Raw genomic sequence first — 23275 nt, 5'->3', positions numbered from 1 at the left:
TGGTCTGGAACAACATGGTTGAGCACTCTAACAAGTCAATAACATCAACAAATCTCACCTTTGTGCATTCACGCACAGTATAAAATGTTTGCTGGACAAAATGAGACAAAGAAGGAGTGGAAGTAGGAACCCTCTATTGGCAGTCTTTTTTACACAAGACTTTTGCGACACTTCTGCCATGGAAAAGTTGTCTGTCCGTACAGCAATTTGAACGTGTAAAAATAGTTGTCTGTAACTCCCCCTTGCCTTTCTTTATACTCACCACTTGTCGGTGCTTTGCAGCCACTGGTCAAATTATTCTGCGTGCCAAGTCTCACGCTTTGAGCATGATGATGACAGTCACGCAATTTGACCCTTTCTTACGCGACACACCACACTTGACATTTCTGCCGCTAATGTATCCAATTTACAACACTTGCTGCAGTTCGAGTAACTCTGATAAAAATAACCAATCCAAGAGCAAGCCATCAATCCACTGTGCCTACATCTAACCACTACGCAATTTAAAACAATCAGAAACAACGTAAGGCGGGTCTTATTGTCTCTCTTTCACACATCTCAGCTGTACGTTGTTTTTGATTGGTTTAAATTGTGTGGCGTCTTCCATTATTGTTTAAACGTAGGCACGCCTCAGATAGGCACACGCATATTGTATTAGATGCACGCACTTCTGAATGCGCACGCACACGTATTACACGCTCAGGAATCTGGATACACTCGCTCAAATCGTACATGACAGAAGTGACGAAAAAGTCACGGGGAAAAAACAGTCAATAGAGGATTCCTGCTTCTCGCAAATCATAGTTGCGCACGCACAGATTGTATTACATGCATGCACTTCTGAATGAGTGCACACACTTTGTATTACACACTCACGAATCTGGATGCGCTCGCTCAAATCGTACACGGCAGAAGTGTCGCAAAAGTCACGTTAGGGTTGTACGGTATACCGGTATAAGTGTAGTACCGCGGTACTAATGAATCATTTTCGGTACTATACCGCCTCTGAAAAGTACCGGTCCCTGGGCACGAGGACTTTGAATATGACCAATGTATGGTCCTGTAACTACTTGGTATCGGATTGATACCCAAATTCGTGGTATCATCCAAAACTAATGTAAAGTATCAAACATCAGAAGAATAAGTGATTATTACATTTTAACAGAAGTGTAGATAGAAAATGTTAAGAGAGAAAGTAAGCCGATATTAACAGTAAATGAACAATTAGATTAATAATTCATTTTCTACCACTTGTCCTTAATAATTTTGACAAAATGATACAATGGAAAATGACACAATATGTTACTGCATACATCAGCAGCTAAATTAGGAGCCTTTGTTTGCTTACTTACTAATAAAAGACAAGTTGTATTGTATGTTCACTATTTTATTTAAGGACAAACTTGCATTAAGAAATATGTTTAATGTACCGTTTTTGTTAAAATAAACCCAATAATGCATTTTTTTTGGGGTCCCCTTTATTTAGAAAAGTACCGAAAAGTATCGAAATCATTTTGGTACCGGTACCAAAATAATGGTATCGGGACAACACTAAGTCACATGTAAGTCTCCCTTTCGAGGTTTTTTTTTCTGATTAGGGACAGACACACAACTTAAAACACACGTACGCGGCTTTAAAACACACGTACGCGGATTTAAACACACGTACGCGGAGCTAAAACACACATACACAAATCTGATTACATACACTTTGAGTGATATACGGGCACACATTAGTACACACGCACATGAATTGGATTACATGTGCGTAGACTGAGATACACATTTGCAAATAATTTTGCTACAATATAATATTTCCACAGTAAACACTGACATGTGCATGTCCCGTGTTTGTGTGTGTTTGGAGAGCGGTCTTGCAGCTAAGGAAAAAGGAGCCTAGCTTGGAGGAGCAAGACATCATGGAGAGAAACATCGATTAACAATTTTCTCTTTTTTTAATCTCGTCCAAACTAATTAATTGGATTATAAATTAAAATTGATTATTAGTGCAGCCTTACATGGCAAATTTTGCTTCCAAATAAACACGGACAGGACTTTAGATAACACAGCTACCAAGTTATGAAACTATTAAATGACATAAAATCAAGTAAAACGTTTATTTTTTAAATCTGTGTGACATTTAGACAATAATAGTATGGGGCGTGGCCGCGACAGTGTGAAAATGCTGCGTAAAATGAGCAAAATTGGCTATAAAAAAAACATTTATTAAAGGGCAAAAAATTTATGCAAGTATTTAAACACAAATACGTGTTTAGTGTTTTCCCTCTCTGAATAATTAAATCTAGTTTGTCAGATATGTAAACAGTTGTTGAAATTAGGGTTAAAAATGTTCACTTTGAGCTTGTTTATTGATAGTTTCCACAAGTTACTTTCAAACTAAGCACACAAAGGAAAGACAATAAATATACACATTAGGAATCATGTTAAATTGACAATACAGTTTGGTATAAACTAGATCTGCACAATTAATCAACATCGAATCGACATCAAGGTTTCAATTAGTGCGATAACGTTACCGCGAAAGGCAGAGGGTTTTTTTGGTTAGTTTTTTTTCCCGCCGTTGTTCTGTATTTGAGTGACAGACATGTTCGCTGAAATAAAATTGTTGAGCCTTGCGTTTGTTCGGGTCTCGCTTCAAACAGGGCGAATGATGTCTCACTCTGTGCATCACTCTCAGCACCTGAGCTTGTTTATTTACAACAGCTGTATTAACTGAACACGGGGAGCCCTCTTTTCAGTCATTTACAATCTTTGTCTTGGTGGGAGGAGATTGAGGCGCCAGCTTTACACACACACACAGGAAACGCGTACATACAGATACTGTATTCACGACTCGCCGCAAAGTAACAATAATTAGGAGAGAAAAAATTATGATTACCAAGCCAAATGTCCCGTTGTGGGAATATTTCAGCTTCAAATCAGATGGGCATTATTGGCCCATCAACACGGAAGAACGAGTGAGAATGCCGTGATTACATTATGGCAATACACAAAAAGACAACGTCCGACCTTGTTTTTTAAAACTGGGAAAAAAATGCACTTTAATATGTTTCAACATTTATTTAAATTACATTTTTGCTTACAAAAATTAGTAACTTTTTTTGTTTTTTATTTAGGATAACAAAGTTGATTACCTTCAAATTACAATACAATGGTAAACAATGCAACAGTAATTAGAAAGAAAAGTTTACAACATTTTTTCCAAGTAGATCACTTTTTAGGCACATTTCTGCCATTCAACTTGCCTTTAAAAAGCATAGACAAAATGCTGCATGTACACACCAACGGATTGAACACACCCGATTGCTTTTGCAGCTTTCTCTTGACTCATGCTATGTAAGAAATGAGCTGCGATTCCTGTGTTAGCCAAGTAGTAAGAAGTAGAAAAAGGTGAAAAAAAGTACTGTATATCCTTCATGTTATCTTCAGGGTGCTACCGTAAGTTTGCTGCACAACCACCTGCACGTTGTCCACGATAAAGTCAAAGGCCATGCTCCAAACGGATTCCAGTGACTGCTGCATGAGCCTTTTCATGTATTTTATGATCAGATCCAGCTTCTCCAGATCTTTGTCCTCAATAAGATCAGTGCAATATTTCACAACCTGCAGGATGTCCTCCTCCATTGGGTCTGTCATGGTGGTCACCCATTCCCGTAAGAGTGTTTTAATATCAGGCAGCTCAGAGGCTCCGGCAAGCGCTGGAGTCGGGCGACAGATGGAATTTGGCAAAGACTCTGAGGTGTCCTGCTTTGAAGACGACGTGGACGGACCGTTCTCTGTCTTTAGGACATGTACGGGTTCCTTTAGTTTAGTAAAAGGCGGAGCAGTTTTGGCAGGGCTGTTTGCTGGGCGGTACTTTTTTTGATTTTTAAATGGTTACTTGCGTTTTTATTTATTATGATTAGATTACATTATAATCACTGTATAGTTTTTATCGGTTATTTCTTCAGTTTAAGAGCATGATGTAGACACATGCTCCTTATCTGATTTCATAAACCCAAATAATTTTAAAAATAAATTATTGCATATTTCTTCCTTCACTGGCTTTTTTTTGCAGTTTCGCGTATTTTTATGTATAAAATATGAACATTTAAAATCCAATTGCATTTCCAATTTGGGAGAGAAACGCAATTACGCTTTTTCTCAATCAGGCAGCGGGAAAAAAAGCATTACAATCATACAGGATAAAGGTCGTACGTATAAGAACATCCATGATTGGTTGGTTGTTTACTATGATGAGTCACGATTGGTTAGGGACAGGTCAATCAGAGGAAAGATAGAGCGGGAAGGGAAATCACAAAGTGCCTGCCTGCAAATTGTATTTTTTTTATCTGAGTTTGATACATTTTGTATTATTTGCACAGTTATGTTATTTATTTTACATAGAAAGAATATTTTTCTATTTTGTTATGTAATTCTGTACTACGGGCAGCACGGTGGAACAGGTGTTAGTGCATGTGCCTCACAATACGAAGGTCCTGAGAAGTCCTGAGTTCAATCCCGGGCTCGGGATCTTTCTGTGTGGAGTTTGCATGTTCTCCCCGTGACTGCGTGGGTTCCCTCCGCGTACTCCGGCTTCCTCCCACCTCCAAAAACAACATGAACCTGGGGATAGGTTGATTGGCAGCACTAAATTGGCCCTAGTGTGTGAATGTGAGTGTGAATGTTGTCTGTCTATCTGTGTTGGCCCTGCGATGAGGGGGCGACTTGTCCAGGGTGTACCCCGCCTTCCGCCCGAATGCAGCTGAGATAGGCTCCAGCACCCCCCGCGACCCCAAAAGGGGCAAGCGGTAGAAAATGGATGGATGGATTCTGTACTACTTAAACAGTTTCTTTTCTGTGCTGTTAATACCCATCTTGACTAACTGGGTTAATAAAAGTGCCACTGACTGTTTACAGAACAGTGGTCATTCAATTCCTCTCTTACGTCGCTGGCTTAATGCTAACATACAATGAACAACGTCATTGAAGAGCTAACGAAAATTAGCATCTTGATTGTTGTATTCGTACAGACTTTGAACAAATGAGATTTTAACAAACAAAATTTGACATTAAAGAGCACATTTCTACACTAACAGGCGTATAGTCACCAAACTGTGGAAACGAATATTAGCCGCTGCTAAGTTTGTACACAGAGGCCAATCTGTGTGTGCGTGTATGTGTGTGTGAGCATAAATAAAATGGAGTCAATGTTTTGTGGAACATGATTGGCAGGAGATGGCAGCACATACATATCAAATACTTCAAGTCTTCAAACACCTGGCAGGTTAAGTTGGATCTTCCTGTTAATGTCTAATGATGAGTGAGAACATGTGATATGGTCGTGCAGGAGGACTTGAATCAACATCTTTGATGCTGTGTGGCACACCAACAAAGCCAGTAATATCAGCGGGGGGGGGGGCTCTCTGGTTACCCTCACGGCAGACAGTTTAAACTCCATGTCACTGCTGTTAACGGCTCCACCGAGGTTCATATCACTAATAGTTGGAATAGCATGAAGGGATAACAGGAGGGGGAGGGAAGCTTAATGTGTAAAGAGTCCTTTTACCGTGCCATTCTTCCACCCCCAACCACCTCCAATTCTGTTCACACATAGTTCCTACAGGAACACCTTCCACCCCCCCATGAAACGGCTCGTACAACATGAATGCATAACGCCATAAAACCATAGGAAAATGTGTCTCACATTCTCAGGATGTACCACTACTTGACCAGAACAAAGCATCACTAGTAGTTGCTGAGAGACAATATTGATCTGTACCTACACAGCTTCAAGCTTGACACATTAAATGTATTGGACCTGGCACCCTTGTATCCATGAAAACATGAGCAGAAGGAATGACTGCAGTGTTTCCCATAAACTGCCAAGATACCTGTGGCGGTGGGGGCGCGACTATGGGCGTGGTCACCATGACATCATCGAGTAATTTGCATAATTTACTACAATGATATGATTTTCTCTAAAAAGGCTCAAAAAATGTATACTTACTAATTAATAATAACAGTTTTGTTTTAAACGTCCATCCATCCATCCATTTTACAATATAATTACAACACTTTATGTACATATTTATATACAGATTTGAACAATAAGTTATTCACTGAAATATATATTAATTGTGGTTCTTACAAAAAATATATGTCATAAAATATAAAAGCTAAAATGTCTCTTAAAGCGCTGCCCCTTCAATTAGTGCATACTAAATAATTTAACTTTAGCCTACTACTACAACCATATTATTTACCAGCAACATAAAGTGAAACAGAGGCAGAGGTGTCCTGCCACAGTCAGTAACAAATAAACAGAAAACAGTAGTGGTCAAATACAAATAAGGCAACAAGAGAAGTATCCTACACTTCTCTTTTGTAAAGTAAATCTGAACAGCCTATATGGGCATCTACATCAACTATATAATTTGCCTGACAGCTGGACAGGACCAAAAAAAAAAAAAAAAAAAAAAAAAAAATTTTTTTTTTATTTGTGGCGGACGTAATTCTTTCGTGGCGGGCCGCCACAAATAAATGAATGTGTGGGAAACACTGGACTGTGAAGTTTTTTTGATGATCTGCTTTTCCTTGAACAAAAATAAAAGTCAGTATATTTACATCCACTAAATTTGTCTGAATTCCCACTTAAATATTTTTTTTTCATGTGATGCAACTAACATCTCTTCAGGTTGAATTAAAAGTAGGTTTATCAGAGAAATTAAGCTCAGTTATTTTTAGGTTAGTTTGGGCAGTGAGTTGGCTTTCTACAACTATCATTTTAATAAGGAGCTACAGTAGCCAAAAGTGAACAAATACAAATGCCACATATATACACACACACACCTATATACTCACATTTATATATATAATACACACACACACACACACACACACACACACACACACACACACACACACACACACACACACACACACACACACACACACACATTACAGGCCAAAAGTTTGGACACACCTTCTCATTCAATGTGTTTTCTTTATTTTCATGACTATTTACATTGTAGATTGTCACTAAAGGCATCAAAACTATGAATGAACACTTGTGGAGTTATATGTACGTAACAAAAAAAGGTGAAATAACTGAAATCATGTTTATAATTTCTTCAAAATAGCCACCCTATGCTCTGATTACTGTTTTGCACACTCTTGGCATTCTCTCGATGAGCTTCAACAAACAAACCTGAAAGGGTTTTCACTTCACAGGTGTCATAGTGAAGTGATTGTAGTCATTAAAATAAAGAAAACACATTGAAATGAGAAGAGACAGAGCTAGGAGACACTCTTATCACCTTTCGGCAACATTTTGAGCTCTCCACACGCACACACACAAAATAATGTGTGGAATACTGTATGTAAACCAGTGCTGTTCAAAGTGTTGCAGTTGGTCTTTTTAAAATAATTTTTTCGAGCCTATTTCTTTACAAAAAACATGACATTAGCAACTCCCACCCCTGTGTTGTCTTTTGTGTTTTTACAAAAAACTCAAATCGTAAAAGAAAATTGGACAGAACAAAATTGTGATTTTATTTTTGGCCAAAATCATGCAGCCCTAACATAATGTCAACTATAATTCTGGGTCTGCAGTTGTTTTAACGGTGTAAATGGGAAGTTAATGTTTTGTCTCAATGTTTGGCTAGATTTGGCTACTTCCCTGTTGTCTGGCAATGTTTAGTTTCCAACAATTTTTAGCGGTATCAAGGTACAGTATGTTGTTTCTATGGAATATACAGCCTATGAGAGATGTATTAATCAAATTTTAATACTGTTTGGCGAGGTGTTATTGATGCTAAACATTGCAGCATACACGCAAAGTATAAAACACAAAACCAGTGAAGTAAATACAAAAACAGAATACAATGATTGGCAAATCCTTTTCAACTTTTATTCAATTGAATAGACTGCATAAACAAGATATTTAATGTTTGAACTGAGAAACATAAATATTTTTTTAAAATAATCATTAACTTAAAATTTAATGGCTGCAACACATTGCAAAAAAGTTGGCACAGGGGCATTTTTACCACTGTGTTACATGGCCTTTTCTTTTAGAAACACTCAGTAAACGTTTGGGAACTGAGGAGACCAATTTTTGAAGCTTTTCAGGTGGATTTCTTTCCCATTCTTGCTTGATGTACAGCTTAAGTTGTTCAACAGTCCAAAGTCTCCGTTGTTATATTTGACACTTCATAATGCGCCACACATTTTCAATGGGAGACAAGTCTGGACTACAGGCAGGCTAGTCTAGTAACCACACTCTTTTACTACAAAGTCGCACTGTTGTAACACGTGCAGTATGTGGCTTTCCATTGTCTTGCTGAAATAAGCAGGGGCGTCCATGAAACAGATGTTGCTCCAAAACCTATATGTACCTTCCAGCATTAATGGTGCCTTCACAGATGTGTAAGTTACCCATGCCTTGGGCACTAATACACCCCCATACCATCACAGTCGATGGCTTTTGAACTTTGCGCCTATAACAGTCCGGATGGTTCTTTTCCTCTTTGGTCCAAGGGACACGACATCCACATTTCCATCCAAAAACAATTTGAATTGTGGACTCGTCAGACCACAGAACACTTTTCCCCATTGCATCATTCCATCTTAGATGAGCTCGGGCCCAACATAGCCGGCAGCGTTTCTGGGTGGTGTTGATAAATAGCTTTCGCTTTGCATAGTAAATAAATGATAAATGGGTTATACTTGTTTAGCGCTTTTCTACCTTCAAGGTACTCAAAGTGCTTTGACAGTATTTCCACATTCACCCATTCACACACACATTCACACACTGATGGCGGGAGCTGCAATGCAAGGCGCTAACCAGCAGCCATCAGGAGCAAGGGTGAAGTGTCTTGCTCAAGGACACAACGGACATGACTAGGATGGTAGAAGGTGGGGATTGAACCCCAGTAACCAGCAACCCTCCGATTGCTGGCACGGCCACTCTACCAACTTCGCCATGCCGTCCCTAACTTGCACTTACAGATGTAGCGACAAACTGTAGTTACTGACTGTGGTTTTCTGAAGTGTTCCTGAGCCCATGTGGTGATATCCTTTACAAACTGATGTCGGTTTTTGATGCAGTACCACCTGAGGGATCAAAGGTCACGAGCATTGCCGCTTACGTGCAGTTATTTATCCAGATTCTCTGAACCTTTTGATGATATTACGGACTGTAGATGGTGAAATCCCTAAATTCCTAGCAATAGCTCGTTGAGAAATGTTGTTCTTAAACTGTTCGACAATTTAGTCACGCATTTGTTCACAGAGTGGTGACCCTCGCCCCATCCTTGTCTGTGAATGACTGAGCATTTCATGGAAGCTGCCTTTATACCCAATCATGGCACCCACCTGTTCCCAATTAGCATGTTCACCTGTGGGATGTTCCAAATAAGTGTTTGATGAGCATTCCTCAACTTTCTCAGTCTTTTTTGCCACTTGTGCCAGCTTTTTTGAACATGTTGCTGGCATCAAATTCCAAATGAGCTAATATTTGCAAAAAATGACAAAGTTTACCAGTTCGAACTTTAAATATCTTGTCTTTACAGTCTATTCAATTGAATATAGGTTGAAAAGGATTTGCAAATTATTGTAATCTGTTTTTATTTACGATTTACACAACGTGCCAACTTCACTGGTTTTGGATTTTGTAAATCATAAACAGGCTTCTACAGTTTATTTTAAAGTTCACGCAGACATGAACAGATGATGATTCTCGCCTTTATTAATGTTGACACAATGTTGTATACTCATGTTCTCAGCGATGGCAAAGCAGGAAATCATAAGATTCATGCATTTGGGCGTGAGCTTACACAACGTTTTTTGACCGCTGTAATTTGCAATCTTTTTTGAACAATAGCAAGAGTGAGACATCACAGTAAGGTAGACACACTTATTTAGACATTAATTAACGTATTTTCAAGAGCGCACAGAGGGATATTATATTATTTAATTTGTTCCCAAACGGGGCCTGTAACATGGCAGTAAAAATGTTGATCAAACAAAACAGAAGTTATCGTCATGGACCCCTTAGCTGCAAAAGCTCGCTCTACGATCAGCTAAACACACTCAATAACTCCACGGTGATGTTTTGATAAGTTTGCTGAGGAATTTGTAAAACTGAAACAATACAAAAAAAATGCCGTTGTAAGTTATGTTAGCATATTAGCCGATGCTCACGACGTTAGTGTCATTAAATTGCAGTAGCACGTTCAAATATGCATGAAAACACTCCTGCATACATCACACATCGGACGGTTTAGTAAGTATAAACAGTTTTAGTTATACTGTAAAACTTACAAGACGTTGCTTGGAGTGATGAATGAATAATTCATACGAGTAGAAACGCTATGGACGGTTAGAAGACTGAACGGCACTCCGGCCTCCAGTGTGAACATAGTCCTACAGACATTATTATTACACATGGGAAGGGTTAGTAAGTATGAATTTTTTTGTTATATTGTAAAACTGGAGTGATGACCAAAGAGTCATTTCGGCCAGAAACACAAAGTACAATTTCAACCCGCAGCACCTGCAGTGAGTGAACTCGTCCAATAGATGGTGCCATATCACAAACAACAACACACCTTTTCAGTGTCTCTGTTGGTGTTATGTGAAAACTATTTACTAATACAAAACATTACGGCCGTTAGCGAGGAAACAATCTGTGAACTAGCCGCACAGTTATAAGCTGCAGGGTCCAAAGCGTGGGAAAAAAGTTGCGGCTTATAGTCCATAACATATGGTAGTTGCGAAACTCTGACATAATAAGAGGGCACAATTAAGATTTGGTTTAAGGAAACACTAGTGATGGTTGGATTAAGTATTATTTTCATGTAATTTTGGCATGCATAGAATAACACTGATGCAATGACATAGAGGCTGGTCAAAGCAGCTTTTTTATGCAGTACTATCAATCAGAGAATGTTCAGGTTTACCCAGTGATGTGACCAGTGATGTCCTAAAGACATATTTTTAAAAAGTGTACATTTGGATACTTTTGGAGATGGTGGGCCGTGCTGGGTTTAAATTGCAATCTAAAAGGAAATCCTCCATACACAGAAAGTAGGTTATAAAGGTGGAGCAAAATTTACACCAAAGCGAATCCAATACATATTATCTAGCCAACAAGGAAGTGTTTTACATGTAGATTTACCTAAATTATCATAGGTCCCCTTGATTTAAGATGTGGTCACGTAATTAATCTTGTCAAAGCGCTTTGAGTACCTTTTAAGGTAGAAAAGCGCTATACAAGTGTATAACCCATTTACCATTTTCTTTTACCATATCGCCCAGCCCTGCATTTAAAAGGGAACTGCACTTTTTTTTTGGAATTTTGCCTAACGTTCACAATCATTATGAGAGACAAGACTACAAATAGTTTCGTTCTTGGTGGCTAGCAATGCAGCTAATGGGAGCAATCAATTCTACCTCTAAATCACTTTAAAATACATTCAATAACGGTCAACAATACTTGATTTACGTTCCATTCATTTACGACTAGAGATGTCCGATAATGGCTTTTTTGCCGATATCCGATATTCCGATATTGTCCAACTCTTGATTACCGATTCCGATATCAACCGATATATACAGTCGTGGAATTAACACATTATTATGCCTAATTTTGTTGTGATGCCCCGCTGGATGTATTAAACAATGTAACATGGTTTTCCAAAATAAATCAACTCAAGTTATGGAAAAAAATGCCAACACGGCACTGCCATATTTAATATTGAAGTCACAAAGTGCATTATTTTTTAACATGCCTCAAAACAGCAGCTTGGAATTTGGGACATGCTCTCCCTGAGAGAGCATGAGGAGGTTGAGGGTAGGGGGTAGCAAGGGGTGTATATTGTAGCGTCCCGGAAGAGTTAGTGCTGTGTTGTGTTACGGTGCGGATGTTCTCCCGAAATGTGTTTGTCATTCTTGTTTGGTGTGGGTTCAGTGTGGCGCATATTTGTAACAGTGTTTAAGTTGTTTATACGGCGACCCTCAGTGTGACCTGTATGGCTGTTGACCAAGTATGCTTTGCATTCACTTGTGTGTGTGAAAAGCTGTAGATATTATGTGATTGGGCCGGCAGCCAAAGGCAGTGCCTTTAAGGTTTATTTGCGCTCTGTACTTCTCCCTACGTCCGTGTACCACTCCATACAGCGGCGTTTTAAAAAGTCATACATTTTACTTTTTGAAACCGATACCGATAATTTCCGATATTTTTAAAGCATTTATCGGCCGATAATATCGGACTGCCGATATTATCGGACATCTCTATTTACGACCTGTATAAAAACCAAGCTGTAGCAAAATTATTATTGTAAGAGCGAACACCGACAAACTCTTTTTCTAGCGTACTAACACATCGGTGTGCTTCGGTATTAGCTAACTACGGAAAGAGCTAAGCTAGTTTCTACGTCAGCACAAAACGCGTTTTGAGTTTGTAATGCACAACACTGCAATAGAACAACAATTTTTATTGACTGATAAACATGAACAATCATATTACTGTAGCTGTAAAGTATTAGCCCACATTTCATGTTTTATTTTTACACAGCTAGCTCGACAGCGTATGCACTGTAGTGTAGAATGACGTTTCCAGTTGATTTGGGTAAGCAATTCGACATAGCTTGGCTCCCAAGTTCCAGATTTGCAGCGTGACCATGTTGCACTCCCTGGCTTCCGTCTGCTCAAACGTTTCAGCCTCTTCTTCGTGCTCGCTTCTATAACTAGTAGTTTATTCTCTGTATATTTAGTTTACAAAAGATAAGGTTGTGAATCCTCATTTGTCCAAAAATAGTCGTCTTCATTGTCTATTACCTATGATTAAAAAATCGCGTTTGATTCCGGGAGTAGGAACATATTTCTTGCAGGAAGTTGGAAGTAAATATTGTACATATTACAATTTGTTATGATCGTGTCTGTTACTACATTGTATATAGATTTGCAGCGTGTATACAAAACGTTGATGGAGGTTTTTGAAGTTGTTCTAGAGGGCTTTGAAAGCTACAACGGTGACTCCCATTAGCCGCATCTTGCAAGCGTTTATCATTTTTAAAATCCTAAAAAAAAGAAAAAAAGACGTGTGTTCTTGTCTCTCATAATGATTGTGAACGATAGGCAACATTCCCACAATAAGTGCAGTTCCCCGTTAAGCACTTCTGTGTGCTCATTGAGAATTAAAACTGATCAGGTGAGCAATACATTATCTCAGAAGTCCCAACAGATGCTGGACAGCTGAACCAGTGGTGAACAAATTAAGTGTGAGAGAGAAATAAGTGGTTCAACTCAATGAAGGAGGCTGGGAGGACTCACTTGGGGAATTTGTTGAGAGGAGCGGCAAATACCTTCAGGGTGACTTTCTCAGTGAACGCCAAGCTCACAAAAGAGCCGTACTGGTGACACACCTTTTGGTGTTGAATCCTTATCACAACTTCTAATGTTTGTCGTACTGTGTGTTACAATGTGGTGTAGTAATGTATCTATCAGCTCACAGCATATATACATACACAGATTGCATTTCTTCTAAATCTTGTTGATCATTAATTTGAAGTTGTTCATGTATTTTGCAAAGTTTACTTTTTTCTCTTGCTTAAGCTTGCAGTGTATTTGTCTACACAAGTGGTGAGAGACTCTACAGGATGAACGTCATTTGCAGTCACTCAGCAAGAGATTTGCTTCCTGCCTGGTTATCTTGAAGAAATTATCATGATTATTTTTTGTCTGCCTTTGAAGATACTGAGTGTATCAAAGGTAGTTGGGGGTTGTCTCTGATGATTTAGGCCTAAATGTGAATCTTTTCTGCTGCGTCATTGTTTACTCTTTCTGTGTACTCTTTTTGTGGTCTGTCCCATCTCTGACCAAGTGTCAATTCTTGCTGATGGATGGGATCCCTCTGGCTCAAGAGGCTGGTTCTTAGAACCAGGAAGTACAAGGGTGCATGAGACAGGATATCTCAGGGCCATGTGCAAATGTGCTTTTACGCAAGTAGACACACCCACACACACCCTTCTAATCTCTCCAGCTGGAAGAACATAATGCGCACTCTTGAGCAATTGTGATATACAGCTTAATCATTATGACCAAGCGTAATATACCGTCTGAGGATCAACAATCTTTTATGCAACACTACTGATAGGTTGATTGGCAACACTAAATTGGCCCTAGTGTGTGAATGTGAGTGTGAATGTTGTCTGTCTATTTGTGTTGGCCCTGCGATGAGGTGGCGACTTGTCCAGGGTGTACCCCGCCTTCCGCCCGAATGCAGCTGAGATAGGCTCCAGCGACCCCGAACGGGACAAGCGGTAGAAAATGGATGGATGGATGGATACTGAAATATTCATTCTTATTCTTTCTCTTGTTTTTAACTTTCTATTTTTCTTATCCCGTAGTTTTTTGTTTTACCAGATTGTTTTGCTTCTGGTGTCCGTGACCGTGCGTGATCATATTTACCATGAAGACCTCTGACGGCTTCAATGAGCGAAGCAAAGATGTGTGAACAAATACACATTGATGTTGTGGACCTTTCCTCGTAAATATAGTGCCACTTTAAAAGTTGACAAAAAATGGTTTTGCTTCTGGTGTCCATGACCATGAGTGTTCATGTTCACCATGAAGACCTATGACGGCTTCAAGGAGTGAAGCAAAGATATGTGAACAAACACATTGATGTTGTGGACCTTTCCTCGTAAATATAGTGCCACTTTAAAACTTGACAAAAAAAGGAACAAAAATGTGTCTTGTTAATTTGCCTGTGATGATGCATTTATGTTATCTACCATATATTTTTAGGACTCTAAGGCGCACTTAAAATCCTTTCATTTTCTCAAAAATCGACAATGCACCTAATAACCCACATAATGTACGAAATGATTATGGTTGTGCTTACCAACCTCGAAGCAATTTTATTTGGTGTAATGATAAGTGTGACCAGTAAATTGCAGTCACGCATAAGAGATATCTGTAGACTGCAATATGACACCAGTAAACAACACCAAAACTTAAAATGTTCCATTGAAAATAAAGATCATTACGCCACTCAAAAATCTGTCAAAATGTTTTAGTATACCGTATTTCCTTGAATAGCCGCAGGGGCGCTAATTAATTTAAAACCTCTTCTCACTCCTGCGGTTACCAAAACCATGCGGAATGAGCAAGCATGCTCTAATTATTTTAAAACCTCTTCTCACTCCGGCGCATACCTTATCATTAAAAACACATTTAATAAAAAAAACGTTATTATGATCTTACCTTTACTTGTAGATGGGTCCATGTGCAGCTGCTTCTGATCAAAGGCAGTCTTTCTCATCTTTCTTCAATTTTAAAAGTCTCTGGAGATATTCCTTTAATTATTACCTCCTGCTTCGATTGAAAGTCCAGTTTAGAAAACGGTTTTATTTTAGATATGTAATCCTCCATGTTAAAAGTGCAAGCAAACAATTGCTGCATGCTTGCTGCTTGTTGTCTTCTTCTGCAGTACCTGTCTCCTGCAGTACTGGTAGTCGCAAGAAGGATCACTAGCGCCCTCTACCACCTGGAGGCGGGAGTCATTTAATGACTCATATTTGACCCGGCGGAAGTGCCAAGCATGCGCTAATTATTTTGCGAAACGAGTTTGACCCGGCTGTAATTCTAGGCAGGCGAATACTATATTCCCGGCGCCAATTCAAGGAAATACGGTAACTTTGAAGCCGCACCGCTTGATGGATTGTCTGCCCATTACGGCTACCGTAGTCAGAGATGCAAGTATTACTATGGCGTGTGTATATATATGGCACCCATTAGCAGACACATTAGCTGGCGTTTTGTTCCACAATATTATGCAAAACCAACTTTACTTACCTCCTGGTACCGGCTGATGTGTATTTGAGATCTGCATAAGTCCTGAAAATTTGCGCACGTCCGCCACTACAGTCCGTGCCGATACCGTAGTCGATAAGCTTCTTTTTCACTTCTTCTTATGGAGCATCACCCTCTGCTGTTGCCATTTCTAATATAAAGTAGCGTAAAGTTCTAACTTATATTTTGCTATAGAAGCGCTAAAAACTACCAGTGTAGTGAGTTTACATAATTCACCCACAGAACTTTAGTCATTAGAGAGTTCCGGTCGGACGTTTTTTCACGGGACACATTTCCGCCCTTGTTGCATTAGTGAGCCACGAAAGAGAAGATGCTGCTCCGTTTTTGATTTAAGTAAAGTCTGAATGTCATTAAAATAGTTAGCTCCATCTTTTGACACTTCTTCCACTCCCGTCCTTGCACGCTACACCGCTACAACAAAGATGACGGGGAGAAGACGCTATCGAAGGTGAGCCACGTAAATAAGACCGCCCACAAAACGGCGCATCCTGAAGCGACTGTCAGAAAGCGAGTGGAAAATGGTCTGTAAAACATAATCTATGCAACATTTTGACCAAGGAACCACAATTACATGTTATGTAGACTACAAGGACATGTTTTAAATTTAGAAAAAAATATATAATATGACCCCTTTAATGCGCTTTATAATCCGTTGCGCCTTTTGTATGAAAAAAGACCTGAATAGACCCGCTCATCGGCAGTGCGCCTTATAATTCGGTGTACCCTATGGTCCAGAAAATCCGGTACTTCAGTATATGCTTTTTTAGTTTCTTTCAGATAGACAACATTCAGGTATAGTAGATGCAATATTTTACCTGGACATTTTTATCTGTCTTCTACTGTTTTCTTTAGAAACTATTTCGAGCTACTTCAAAATAGGGAGGAATCCTCAGTGTCAAGACTAGAGCTTCATGATTCTGGGTAGAATCATAATTTTCTTGCAATACTTTTTTGGCCGACCGAGAATCCCTGAGTTTTAAAGGACTAGGAATTATGTGGTAAGATTCTGCATGGGTTGTCCTTTTAGAAGGTCGGGCATGGCGTGTTACTGCTGGGGCCACCTGCTGCTTGCCATCTCTCTGGTGCTTTTTTTGTGTTTCACTCCCTGCGTTTTATACATTTTAGACAGTGACTCAGATAATGACTGTCGGGAAAAGGGTACAATCACTCACAAAGAAGACATATGCACTCCAGGATTTTGCGATGTTCAGATTGCGCCAGTTCAATCAATCACCGCGAATAATGCACAACCTTGCAACTTTTTCCAATCCCAATGAATTCCCCGCACGTTTTGGCCAATCGTCATTTAATACTCATGCAATATGAACTTGTGCACTTGTTTTATTTTCACTAAACTGCTAAGAGGTTATTGTTTTGCAGTTATGCATTACTTTAAAAAGTCCCCTCATAATTCTTGTGCCATTGAAGTCATTCAACCTTTTATGTCATCCTTTACCTTAACATTGAGTCTTCAGGAATACACTGTACCTGTCTTTGTTATATTTGTATCCTTTCTTGTGGGAAGATTAACATATTTCTTAAAGTTTACAATGGATTGCTGATTATGCGTCTTTCTTGTGTTTTAGGAATTGGAGAAAGCTCTTTCAGAGCAGGACTTTAACTTCCTTGGGGACCTTATTGCTTGTCTTTTGCAGGGATGCTACCAGCGCACCGACATAACGTAAGTTAAGAGTAATAAAAGTGTTATTTATTGATTTATTGTGATCTTTAAAATGAACTAATTCACAGAAACTATCACTTTCAAAAGCATTGTATTTGTACATTATGTAATGACTTTTTTGAGGTTTCAAGTTTTGGTTAATGGAAACACACCAATGCAATTTATGCATGCACAAGTTTAGAGATGTACAAGTGAACTTAACATTTTAAACCAAACACAAAAAATACTTTGAATATTTTTTTGGCTGTTACCTGTTGTATGCTTTAGCACGGACCACACACACTCTAACCAATGTGCTCGTGTGCACGCAGAACGCGTTCCAGCAAGGAAATTGCGATCAAGACAAGCAGACGGATGTTTTGAAAGCGTTAATCAGACATAATATCAAAATTGTACCACAGAGTATTACTAACGTCTGATTGCATGAAGCCTTACAAGCTAAAAAAAACATTTAGAAATGACAAAATGTACACGCACACATGTGTTAAACGGGTCATATTATGATTTTTTTCTATATTTAAAACACTTCCTTGTGGTCTACATAACATGTAATGGTGGTTCTTTGGTCAAAAATATTCATAGATTATGTTTTCAGTTGTCAAGGTGCTTTTTGACCGTCTCTTCGGGAAGTGCTGTTTTGTGCACGGTCTTAATATTGTGCCTCCACTTTGACAGCGTCTTGTCCCCGTCATCCATCCATGTTGTAGTTTTAGCACGTCTATATTGAGTCTACTGACATAAATTAGAATTGTACGGTTATTTGTATTAGAAATGGCAACAGCGAAGGATGCATGTGCATGTATGAGCCAGTCTGCTGACAACAAGAGGATAGCGGAAAAAAAGGAGATTATTGATACTGACTAAAGCGCGGACTTGGGCCAGGCACTTTAGGGAAATTCATACCACTTATTGATAATCTGCTGTCGTCACCGGAGTGAAAAACGTCACAGGGAGTATGAAGGAAGGCAAAATTGTCTTATAAGTATCTCCGTAATGCCTTCACGATATGAGTTCAAATTTTCGGGACTTATGCAGATCCCAAATAAACAAAAGCATGTACCAATAGGTAAGATAAGGTGTTTTTGGATAATAGGGCCCCTTTAAGTTGTTCAAAAATAAACTTCTTAGCTGTTGTGCGCAGCAGAGCAAATTTAACAACGCAGCTGTTTTGCCGTCAAATGTTGCATTTGCATTTTGCCTGTTTCAGTTTGGATTTGAGTTGGTGAAACCTGGATAACACTCTGTATAATAATACTGTGTAAAATATTACTTTAGCGTTGAGATGTCAGCGTATGTTGTAGAGACGAGCTGTGCGTGACGTTAAGGCTGGGCGATTATATGATCGTGATTGTTGATTTGCAATTAATTTGAGTTCGAGCACAGTGATCCGCTCTTGGCATATTTCCTCGATTAAACATGGAAATGTCTGTTAGAAGCTACTGCAGTAGTAAACCGTAGGGAATAGTGTTGTCCCGATACCAATATTTTGGTACCGGTACCAAAATGCATTTAGATACTTTTCGGTATTTTTTGATACTTTTCTAAATAAAATAATAAAAAAATTGCATTATTGACTTTATTTTAACAAAAAATCTTACGGTACATTAAACATATGTTTCTTATTGAAAGTTTGTCCTTAAATAATATAGTGTACATACTAGACAACTTGTCTTTTAGTAGTAAGTAAACAAACAAAGGCTCGTAATTTAGCTGCTGACATATGCAGTAACATATTGTGTCATTTTCTACTCTTATTTTGTCAAAATTATTAAGGACAGGTGGTATAAAATGAATTATTACTCTACTTGTTCATTTACTGTTAATATCTGCTTACTTACATGTTCTGTCTACATTTCTGTTAAAATGTAATAATCACATATTCTTCTGTTGTTTGGATACTTTACATTAGTTTTGGATGATACCACAAATTATAGGTATCAATCCGATACATAGTTGTTACAGGATCATACATTGGTCATATTCAAAGTCCTCATGTGTCCAGGGACATATTTCCTGAGTTTAAAAACATTCCCGGTAATATAAATTTAAAAAAAATGAAAAAAGATTTAGTGATGCTAAGAAATATCGATGTAATCATAGTAGTATCGACTAGATACGCTATTTTACTTGGTATCATTACAGTAGGTGTTAGGTGTAGATCCATCAATGGCGTTTGTTTACATTGGGACACCGATGAGCTACGGTGTGGAGTGAAGCATGTTTAGCTATTCCTCGTTCTGCAGGGATGATACTTGTAAGAAACTTACTTTATTTGTCGCCATGGAGGCGAGGATTAATGATTTAAAGTAGCTGAAACACTGCCGACTGCGGATGGACTTTAGCTGCTAGCTATCTAGCCATGTCTTAAAGCACCTCTTCCTGAGGGCGTTTCAGTGTTATAACTTCACCTTTATCGCCACTTTTAAGCCAAAATGTGTCCGTTCTCCCTTTTCTGTCTGTACGTATTGTCTGCTTGTAAGTACTCCGCGATTGTGTGCTGCCGAACATGCTCCTCTGCTCGTAAAACCAACAATGACACGACGTGACGACGACGGGGGTGGTGGGCCGGTACTTTTTAGAGGCGATATAGTACTGAATATGATTCATTAGTATAGCAGTACTATACCAATACCGGTATACAGTACAACCCTAGTAGGGAAGCAACAACGCTTGGAATAATCCTGCACGGAACAATCCACCCTTATTGACCGTGATCCTGTGTGTGTTTGTGTGTGTTAATGTGAAAGTTTGTCTGTGTGCGTGACCTCCTGTTCCACAGTCCTGAAAGTCAGTCTCGTCACAATGCTTAAACAGCTGGAAGTGCAGCCCAGAAAAAGAAAATAAAGAAATATGACTAACACAAGCATATAAATTGAAAAACAACATTGAAAAGGAGCAGTGACTTTAGTGACTCACATTAGTTTCACTATCCTCTGCAGCTCACCAGTAATCCTGCCCCGGATGCGGACTTGCAGACACTCACAAAACGTCTGTGATTGTATCATTGTATTGGTGCTGACTGGGAGAATCAACACACCTACTAATTTAATCAGAAAAAGCATTTTTATATCAAAATATTTTTGAATCAGACTTTCCACTCATAAAAAAAAACTATGCAGACACTTTGTGTTGTTTTCGTTTGTTTGAGAATAAAAAAAACATTTTGTTCCTGAAAAAATTATTGAACTTGTTTTATGCGTTATTACACATTATTTTACAATAACTCAAATTGAAACTGCACTTTAATGTACTTTTATTAAATATAAGATACAGAATTAGAATTTTAAAAACTCCGCAATCTGGGTCACCACTTGCCGTTTCCCAAAGCACTGGTGAGAAGCACTGATGTATACCAGTAATTATTTAAAGAATACAAATATTAATTTAACCATTTGAAAGTGCTGTTTAGTAAATGTTAACTTTTTTTGATTGATTGATTGAAACTTTTATTAGTAGATTGCACAGTACAGTACATATTCCGTACAATTGACCACTAAATGGTAACACCCGAATACGTTTTTCAACTTGTTTAAGTCGGGGTCCACGTAAATCAATTCATGGTAAACTTGAATTCAAGTCATATAGCTTTCACTACACCTCTGATACTTTGTTTACTGCAGAATGTTTGTGATGACAAGCCAAAAAAAACAAAATAGCTTTGAGAGGAAAATAAATTGTTCTCTTTACTTCCAAAAAATTTACCGAAAGAGAAGCAAAACAGTGGCCCCTAAAACCAGGTGCGGACTGTAGCGTGGGTTACCTGTACAGTTTCACCTGTCATAAGCACAATTGTGTATATTAATAAAATGACAGTTGCCAGCTGTTAGCATACCTCAATCAAACATGGAGGAAATGTCTGTTACAAGATACTGCAGTAGTAATCCTGCACGGGACAATCCGATTTTAATAAAATAAAACATTTTTAAAAAGTATTAATCAAGAGCAGATGATATGAAAAAAATTAATCGTGATAATTTGTTTGCCATATCGCCCAGCCATACGTGACATACACCTCCAAAATAATCCTCCAGTTGCCGATGACGCGGATTGTTCAGGCTCACTGTTGTAATGCATGGATTTATTTTATCTACCATAATTTTACTTCTCAAATTATAATTCTTCGCTCGCGATGGGAAGCTAAAAAAACATTGTGGTTAATGCCTGAATGGGGTTTGCCCTTTCTGATACAGTTTACGCAACTTGGGCAAGAAGCATAATGGTACCAGTGAGCTGATATTCAGAGAGGCAAGAGTGGTCCAGTTTTTCCACCCAGGCAACCAGTAACAGTAGGACAACCTGCTTTATTGGACTGGACAGGCGCCTGCATCCTGGGGGTGGCTGCTCACCACTGGCCTTTCACAGAGCTGCCCTTTTCATCCGCACGCGTTAAACGCTCTGGCGGAGCGGGGGAAGGTGGGCGGGAGGGTGTTGAAGAGGAAAAGGGGATAGAAAGGAAGAGAGAGATGGGGTGAGTGAGGAGGGGTGCCTACAGCTGTGTGAAAAGTGCACACTGCTCTTTCAAGATAAGCCATTTTTTTCTGGCCCTCTTTCTCTATGTTGCATAGATGCTCAGCCCCGCCCCAAGGTCTTGTTCTTTTCTTCTGACTTGGAACTAAAAGGTACAGATTAATCGGCTTGGCCCAAACCGTAACCAACATTTATTTGCCAGTCCAGCTTGGTGAAAGGCTCACAGCGAACATGGCTTTCAATCCCACATCCACCAACTATTTACGAAAGAGCTCCAATTCTTCTGCAAGTTATGCGCAGTAGTGGTGAAACTTGCAGTTCATATTAAAGCCTGATTTTGTGTGTTTAAAAAGAGCACATTCATCCGAACCATAATTGTACTGACAAATTAAACTGAATAGTAATTCCATTGTCATTTATTTTTGTATGCACAACAACCAACGAGTCAGCCCCATGAAGGGAAACAAAACACGTATTCAGGATTGATGTATATCCCCTTTTGAAAAAACAGTCCCATTACTTTTTTATCTTTGTAAACTTACAATATCAGTATCAGGATCATTACTTCCCTCCACTGTATATAATAGACTTACTGAGAAAAAAAAACTAATTCAAAAACATACTGTTGTTGTGTCTTCAAAAACACAGTCCCCAGTGCTTCAGCCGCTACCTGGATGACATCATCAGCTACAGATGGGAGCTGGAAGAAGGGAAGCCCAACCCACTTCGAGATCAACCTTTTGAAAATCTGACCCCTCGCACTCAAGTGGAATTGCTGCACAGACTCTGCGACTACCGTCTGGATGCTGCTGATGTGTTTGACTTGCTAAAGGTACATTACTGATCCGGATTTACCTTGTGGAAGTGTCAGGCTAGGCCGGTGTGAAAATTTGGAATATATCATTTCATTTCAAGGATTGAAATATGAATTGAATTGGCGCCATGTCTCATGATTGGAATTACATGAAGGGGAATTAAATGCATTCCATTTCAGATCAATTATTTATAGTCAAGTATAGTTTTTTCCCCCCACATTTAACATTTTGGCTTAAACACAAAAATGCTTTTCAAGCACTAAAATTAAACACACATTTCCTTTATTTTGACTACTTGGATAAGGTGAAACATTCTGGAAAATGACCGTTTTTTAATTTTTATTTTCCATAATTAGAACGTTACATGGCTCAGGTGGTAGTGTGACCATGTTGAAGAATCCTTGAGCAAGATACTACAATTGTTCTTGAT

At 38.8% G+C, this 23275-nt stretch overlaps 1 protein-coding gene across 1 annotated transcript in view; it reads left to right on the top strand.

Moving 5' to 3' along the window:
* LOC133641831 (chromatin remodeling regulator CECR2) overlaps nucleotides 1-23275 on the top strand; it is a 76464-nt gene that overhangs the window by 18118 nt on the left and 35071 nt on the right. Inside the window, exons 2-3 of the mRNA XM_062035878.1 lie at nucleotides 17469-17563; nucleotides 22679-22862. Of these exons, the coding sequence (XP_061891862.1) occupies nucleotides 17469-17563; nucleotides 22679-22862 (279 nt within the window). The remainder of the gene's footprint in view (nucleotides 1-17468; nucleotides 17564-22678; nucleotides 22863-23275) is intronic.

The sequence above is a fragment of the Entelurus aequoreus genome, linkage group LG24 (genome assembly GCF_033978785.1).
Source record: "Entelurus aequoreus isolate RoL-2023_Sb linkage group LG24, RoL_Eaeq_v1.1, whole genome shotgun sequence".
In the NCBI taxonomy this organism is placed as follows: Eukaryota; Metazoa; Chordata; class Actinopteri; order Syngnathiformes; family Syngnathidae; genus Entelurus; species Entelurus aequoreus.
This window is presented reverse-complemented; position numbering and strand designations above follow the sequence as displayed.